Source organism: Triticum aestivum, chromosome 2D (assembly GCF_018294505.1).
Source record: "Triticum aestivum cultivar Chinese Spring chromosome 2D, IWGSC CS RefSeq v2.1, whole genome shotgun sequence".
NCBI lineage: Eukaryota > Viridiplantae > Streptophyta > Magnoliopsida > Poales > Poaceae > Triticum > Triticum aestivum.
Genome location: NC_057799.1, coordinates 421,244,200 through 421,250,987, shown reverse-complemented (window position 1 = coordinate 421,250,987; position 6,788 = coordinate 421,244,200). Strand labels below are relative to the sequence as shown.

At 44.2% G+C, this 6,788-nt stretch overlaps 2 protein-coding genes across 2 annotated transcripts; one reads left to right on the top strand and one right to left on the bottom strand.

Annotated features, from left to right (window-relative positions):
* Positions 1-344: 344 nt before the first annotated feature.
* LOC123053553 (uncharacterized) lies at positions 345-2,021 on the top strand. The gene is made up of 5 exons (XM_044477017.1): positions 345-773; positions 1,000-1,093; positions 1,187-1,224; positions 1,314-1,449; positions 1,521-2,021. Exons 1-5 carry the CDS (start codon positions 360-362, stop codon positions 1,931-1,933), a joined length of 1,095 nt encoding a protein of 364 aa, XP_044332952.1. The 5' UTR covers positions 345-359; the 3' UTR covers positions 1,934-2,021.
* Positions 2,022-2,123: 102 nt separating this feature from the next.
* LOC123053554 (non-specific lipid transfer protein GPI-anchored 11) lies at positions 2,124-3,154 on the bottom strand. The gene is made up of 2 exons (XM_044477018.1): positions 2,649-3,154; positions 2,124-2,524 (listed from the first exon to the last, which is right to left on the bottom strand). Exons 1-2 carry the CDS (start codon positions 3,004-3,006, stop codon positions 2,292-2,294), a joined length of 591 nt encoding a protein of 196 aa, XP_044332953.1. The 5' UTR covers positions 3,007-3,154; the 3' UTR covers positions 2,124-2,291.
* Positions 3,155-6,788: the final 3,634 nt, after the last annotated feature.

Below are 6,788 nucleotides of genomic sequence, written 5' to 3'. Positions count from 1 at the left end.
CCCTCCCTTGTCTGCTCTCCTTCCATTGCACCCACTGGCCGCGAAGACGCCGAAGCAGACACCGTAACTTTAATTCCTTTACAGGCATCAACCAAACGGAACAGAGATTTATCCATTACGTTCCCGTTACCAGCGTGATCTAATATCCTTATCGTTTACATTACCACTTTCTAATCCAAACACCTCCTTTATGTATCCGGATCGAGAACAAGCGCAATCGCAGAACATTGTTTTGGCTCGTGCGAAAATTGACCGTTGACGTTATTGCAACCATAAATGTCTTTTCCCCCAAAATCCTCTCCAAAATCATATGACCAATCGAACTTTGTATAATGCTGTTGAAGTGTGTCGTGCCCAGAATGGCCACGTATACACGAACTCAGACAATCGTGCGCCACCGCGACGCGCCCCTCCAAAAGCGCTTATCCCCGCCGCGCCCGATCCCTCACCGCACCGACCGGCCCGCGGCCATGGCGGCGCCACCCCTACCTCCACTCCTCTGCAGTGCCGCCTCCTCCTACCGCGCCACGCTCCTCGCCCCTCATGCTCTCCCCTATCGCGCGGCGGCGCGGCCGATGGTCTCGCCTTGCACCGCCCCCTCGCTGCGGCGAGCAGGGGCCCGGGCCCCTCCGCCGTGCGCGGCCAAGCGCGGCGGCGCCGGAGGCGAGGCGTCTTCGACTGACGGGGAGGGGACACGCGCGCTGCTTCAGGCGGCGCTATGGGGCGCCGAGGCCGCCTACATATTCTGGCTCTTCCTCCTCCCGTACGCTCCGGTCCGTACGGAAAACACAAATGTTCACTTTCTTTGCATGCCGCTAGCTCCAATGCAAGCAAATTTTGTTCACTTTCTTCTGTGAACTGGAGCATCATTTAAGCTTAGCCATCGTTAATCGGAAAAAAGGGGCTAGTTATCGTGCTCTGTGGTTACCAATCATTCATTCCATTCAAAAGATGAAAAGAAAGTGTGCCAGTCATCGATTAATTAGCATCGTGATGCAGGGCGACCCGTTGTGGGCTATCTCGCAAGCCACGATCACTGACCTGGTCGGCCTGTCGCTCAACTTCTTCTTCATCCTGCCCCTGATCAACTCCGGTACGCGCAAATTCCAGAATTTTCAGGCGTACATCAATCTGAAACTCACAGCATTACGGCCATGATTCATGGTGAGTTTGCTTGTCAGTGTAGCTGGAGTGCACCTGCTCGAATCCCCTGTGATGCACCCAGTAAGAAACTAACACATACTGTATTTTCTTGTGACATTACTTATGGTTATGGGTACAGTGTGTGTGTTAATTCGTCAGTCGTTGCTTAGGTGTCAGAAGGATTGTTCAATTTTGTGATTGCCTGGACACTGCTGTTTGCACCGCTCCTCTTCACAGATGCTAGGAGGGACCGGTACGAGGGATCGCTCGACATCTTGTGGGGCTGTCAGATGTTCCTCACAAATAGTATGATCTCCTTGACCCAAAATGAACCAGCTGAGCAGTTCAGGTTATCTTACATCTATTTTTGTTTGTAGCTTTCTTGATTCCTTACATGGCAATCCGGCTCAACGATGTCGACAAGAACCAGCCTCCACCGCAGACATCAAAACTGAGTTCACTCATGGTGAGAGGTGCATCAGGTGTAGGCATAACTGGTGGCCTGGTCTGCATTTTATCCATTGTTTGGGCTTTCTTCGGCCGTGCAGATGCTGATTTTGGAGGCGTCTTGGACCGGTGGCAATATGCGCAGGATTATGTCTTGACCGAGCGGCTTGCTTATGCATTTCTGTGGGACATATTGCTATACTCGATATTCCAGCCATGGTTGATTGGAGACAATCTTCAGAACGTGAAACCAAAAGCTAGAGAGTTTGTGAATGTAGCAAGGTTTATCCCAGTTGTTGGCATTGTTGCCTACCTCTTGTGCTTAGAAGAGAAAAAGGATTAGCTGTTATATTGTGCTGTTTTCTTGTAGTTTTTTTTCCTATCATATGGATTATGTTCCAACTGACTTATAAATTTGAAAGAGTTTTGCACATTGTGGTACTCTATAATTACTCCCTAGATCATTTATCAAGATAGTGCTTGGCTGAAACAAGAACCCAGTGCACAAATGGAACGGAGAAGACATCGAAAAAGAATTGAAGTGAAAATTATTTATTCAGGAGAACATCCGGATGAGCATATTACTCCTTCAACCACTAAATCCTCTTGCTGTTACAGATGCTAAGAAAAACATGGGGGAATAACTAAGTTCTCTAGGAAAATGCTAGTTTGCAGAAAGTCTAGAGGATCTTTTCAGAACGCTAGAAGCCTAAAACTGTTGCCAGCGCCATGAAACCAAGTGCGGCAGAAATGGCATCAGCTATGAGCTTGGACCCGCTGCTGTATCCCGGATTCTGGCTGGTGGTCGTCGGTGCGGCTGTTGTCAGCGGTGGCATCGGCGTCGTCGGCGTCGGCGTCGATGGAACAGTGGAGTTCACACTCATGCCTGGCGTGCTCACCGGCGGTGATGGTTCTTGTCCCGCTGGAAGGAGCCCTTCAAGACAGTTATTAATCCAACGAGACATTTCAGTTCAGTATGTGTAGATTCCCTGGCCGAAGAAAATCATTTTGCAGAAAGAGATCGCGAATGGAGAGTATTCAGCGCTGAGTTATGGTACCTGAGCAGGCGCTGGCGGCGGCGGGGAGATCGAGCCGGCAGACGGAAGGCAGCAGCACGGCGCGGGACATATTCACGGCGACTGGGGACCTGCCGGAGCCGGACTGGCTGAGCGCCTGGCAGAGGCACAGCGGCTGGTCGTGCACCATGCTCCCCAGGTTGGCGCAGCACGTGTCGGGCGGCGCGGCGGCGCCGCCGTCGAGGAACGAGAGGCAGGGGAGGAGGCGTAGGAGCTCGGTGGTGCAGCTGGACGACGACGACCCCGTCGTCTGTGGTTCAGGCGCCGGATGGGCACGGGGCAGGGAAACCAGCAGCAGCGCGACGCAGAATGCAGTAGCCGAAGCCGCCATCGGTGCCATCGTGCTGCTCTCTGCAAGTTTGCCTGTGAAGAATCTGATCGAGTGATTGGCCACGGTGGAGGTGGGGATTTATAGCATCTGAGGAACGGGATGCATCATGCATGGCAACGGCGTGCTTCCGGACGTGGCCTCCGTGAAGTTGAACGTTGCTACTAGATGATATGCGTGAAGAGCCGCGTGGGGATGGGGAGTTTTGTGTGAATCGGAGCGTTGGGATTGCGTTGGGGGTCTGGGATCGCATGGGAATGGTGCTTGTACTGCCTTGTTGTAGGTTGGGGTTTCATGTGAAGTGGGATTGACTCTTACCGGCCACTTGAGACCGCTGACCAGAATGTCCCAAGTCCTAACCGAATACTATAGCACATGAGAAATTACAGCCAAATTTGGGTGTTGCTAAAATAAGGTGCCTAGATGGCCTGCAGCAAGTTCCCTTTTAGATGGAACACTGCAATTCCATTTATTTACTACTACGTGCAACCAAGGAGCAAAGGAACAATATCCTCATCACAATTTTGGCATCAGTAAATACCGACAGTGGCTAAATTTGGTTGAAATTTCGAAGATAAATACTCCCTCCATTCCTAAATGTAAGTCTTTATAGAGATTTTACTAGATAGACTACATACGAAGTAAAATGAATAAATCCACACCTAAAATGCATCTATATACATCCGTATATAGTTCATAGTAGAATCTTTTCAAAGACTTATATTTTGGAACGGAGGGAGTATATAACATGTCATTACGGAATAATTAGCAGCAAATCAAAAGCATCCGAATTTGGACTTTAATACGGTTTTTTTAACACAGTACAAACGCAAGCGCTCATACATACGCGCATACGCTCAACCCTATAAACGCACACACGCACATCCTCCCCTTATGAGCACCTTTGAGAGACTGAGCCGGTGGACTTTAATACGTTAGCCTGCAAAAAGAAAATGGGCTTTGGGTTTTCATGGGCATGAAATAAAGGAAGTGACATTTTCTCATTTTCCCTCTCCGATGGTGTCATGGGCCTCCGATTCCATTTTAAGGAGATTTTACAAATTAGGCCAATTTTTAGCTTGCTGGGCTGGCAAGAGCTCTTCAAAGAGGATCAGATGATCAGATCCACGGGAGCTATATCTCGCTTACCGCGAGATGTACGCTCCCCTCGGCTGAAGCATTTCTCCTCTCGCTACTGTACTTGTCCGGATCGGTACTGTAACATAGTTATCACTTTCTTTTATTCTTTTGTAATGATTTTCTTTGGGTTTTTCTTTCGGATTTCTTCAATTTTCTTCGGTTTTCCAGTGTTTTGCATTGGTTTTCTTCAATTTTCAATGGTTTTCACGGTTTTCTTTGGGTTTCCTTTCCCTTTTTGTTTTATGTTCTTCCTTTTTACTTCTATGCTTTTCTTTGTTTCTTTCTTGGTTTTCACAAAGATTTTTTCTTTCTTTTTTCTATGATTTATTCGGCTCCTTTGTTACTTTCTCGGTTTTACCGGGGGTTTTCATTTCTTTCTTTTTATTTTGTTTTTCTTTTATGCTTTTTGGCATTTTTTGTTTTTTGTTTCTATCTTGTTTTTCACTGTTTTCATTCTTTTTTTGTTTCTTTTTTGGTTTTTATTGGTTCTCTTCATTTCTTTGTTGGTTTTCATCGGTTTTTTCAATACCTGTCCCTTTTTTCAGTACACAATGTACATTTTTAGTGTACACGTAGAATATTTTGTTGATACACACTGAACATTTTTAAATACATGATGTACATTTTTCCTTGAATACGTGTTTTCAGCACTTTCTAAAAACATCAGCACCCCCGATCTGATCGGGCACGACTATGTGTAGCTTATAGCAAGATCGAACAAGGTCTCGCCTGAAGCAAATGGGCCGGCCCAGCGTGCTGGAGGTCCACACGCCTTATGTGCTCGTTTTCCTTCAATTTTTTCGTTATTTGCTTTCCTTTATACTATTTAGAAATATTATGAACATATATATTATAAAAATCATTTTATATTAAAATTTAAATAAATGTTAATCTTGCACTTGAAAAAGGTTAAACATGTATAGAAAAATGTTTATAATGTATACAAAAAATGTACAACATGTATGAAAAAAACTAGACATCGAAACATATATAAAACAATGTTAAACATGTATAAAAACTGTTTCTGGTGTATGCAAAAAAATATACATGGTGTATCAAAAAAAGTAGACATCAATTTTTTTTAAAAAATTAATAATGTGTTTGAATAATATTCAACGTGTATATAAAAATGTTTGTGATGTATAAGAAAAATGTACAATGTGTATGAAAAAAATGTTGCCATCGAAACATATGTTTGAAAGAATGTTAATCATGTACTTAAAAAATGTTATGCATGTATAAGAAAAATGTTTCTTATTTATACGAAAAATGTACAAATTGTATGAAAAATTAGACATCAAAACATATGCCTAAAACAATGTCAATCATGTATTTGAAAAATGTTATTCCTTTGAGCATGTTGTTCACAATATTCCTTTGAGCATGCGAAATTTGGTTAATGGGCATGGCACTACGAGCAGAGTGGTGTGTTTGAGTGTGGTTGTATAATAGTTACTAGTTGATACAAAGAGCAGAAGAGAAGATTGGTAGAAGATAGAACTACACAATCTGACACTAGTGCCACCCACAAGGAATGGCGAGTCTTGTGAAAATCAATTTCCCATGAAAGAAAAAAACTTTGCTTGGAGATTTGGTAGAAATTCCATTCCGAGTGGAGGCGTTTGGTCTCACGGAAATATGTCGGATACAAACATTTACCCTATTTGTAATAGAGCAAAAGATAATTGGCGAGATGCGATAATTGACTCCGATACGACAAAATGTGTTTGGTCATTGCTTGACGAGGACCTTGTGGAGCATTTGATAGCTTGTCGAATGCTTGATGTTAGAGATATGCCATAGAGACAATAGTAAGTTGTTACTATTCTATTTTCATGTTCATAACTAAGTTTATATTTCTGTGCTACAATTAAAATAGTTCTTGAGTGTGAGATCTGGAGGAAAACCTATTTGCATGTGTGGAAATGTAAACATCCCTGGTTAGGCCTCTAGACTAGCTCATGTATTGTTGATGGTTCTGTTTTCCTAACCATGGGCATTGTTATTGTGACAAGGATGCCAACAATAATGATAACACATTGCTAGGGTAATGATGGTGTTGCATAGACCCAACCTATGAAATACGGCAAGATCATGCCGTCAATAAGTTGTCGGTATTTTTGTATAAAGTGTTAACGTTCACTTGCGCCCTTAGACCATGAGTATACCATATACTCGGGTATCGGATGATTAATTTGGGTTGCCAAGCATCACTCTGTAACTCGATTGTCACAAAGATATAGCTTCTGGGTATATACTGGAAACATGTGATGTGGTGTTCGGTAAGTCAAGACTGGGCTTTGGTCCTCCGGTGATGGAGAGATACTCTATCAGCCCACTTGTTTACCTACAATAGGTGCATCGGCTGCAACATAAAAATTTCCCTGCGAGCAGATCAACCAGGAACATGCTAAGGAAGATGGATCATAGAGATCAGTACCACTAGATGTGTAGTTCCGTGCAAAGAAAGTAGAGTTGGGGCAGTGCATCCGGAGTCGTTCTCGTCGATCTCCCACGTAGCCGATCAGATCCCACGAACGATGCGGTGACTCAGCATACCACTGCATGATGTAATATGCATGTCGTTGATATAACGCCCACAAGACACAGTCTCATGAACCTTAAATCCCTTAGAGTGAACAACATAAACATAG

Excerpts from the sequence above, each read along its gene's own strand:
- LOC123053554 (XM_044477018.1), bottom strand. The coding sequence starts at position 3,006 with ATGGCACCGATGGCGGCTTCGGCTACTGCATTCTGCGTCGCGCTGCTG. Across the intron at positions 2,525-2,648 it reads CGCCGCCAGCGCCTGCTCAG|GGCTCCTTCCAGCGGGACAA; the intron begins GTACCATAACTC and ends ACTGTCTTGAAG.
- LOC123053553 (XM_044477017.1), top strand. The coding sequence starts at position 360 with ATGGCCACGTATACACGAACTCAGACAATCGTGCGCCACCGCGACGCG. Across the intron at positions 774-999 it reads TCCTCCTCCCGTACGCTCCG|GGCGACCCGTTGTGGGCTAT; the intron begins GTCCGTACGGAA and ends ATCGTGATGCAG. Across the intron at positions 1,450-1,520 it reads TCAGATGTTCCTCACAAATA|CTTTCTTGATTCCTTACATG; the intron begins GTATGATCTCCT and ends TTTTGTTTGTAG.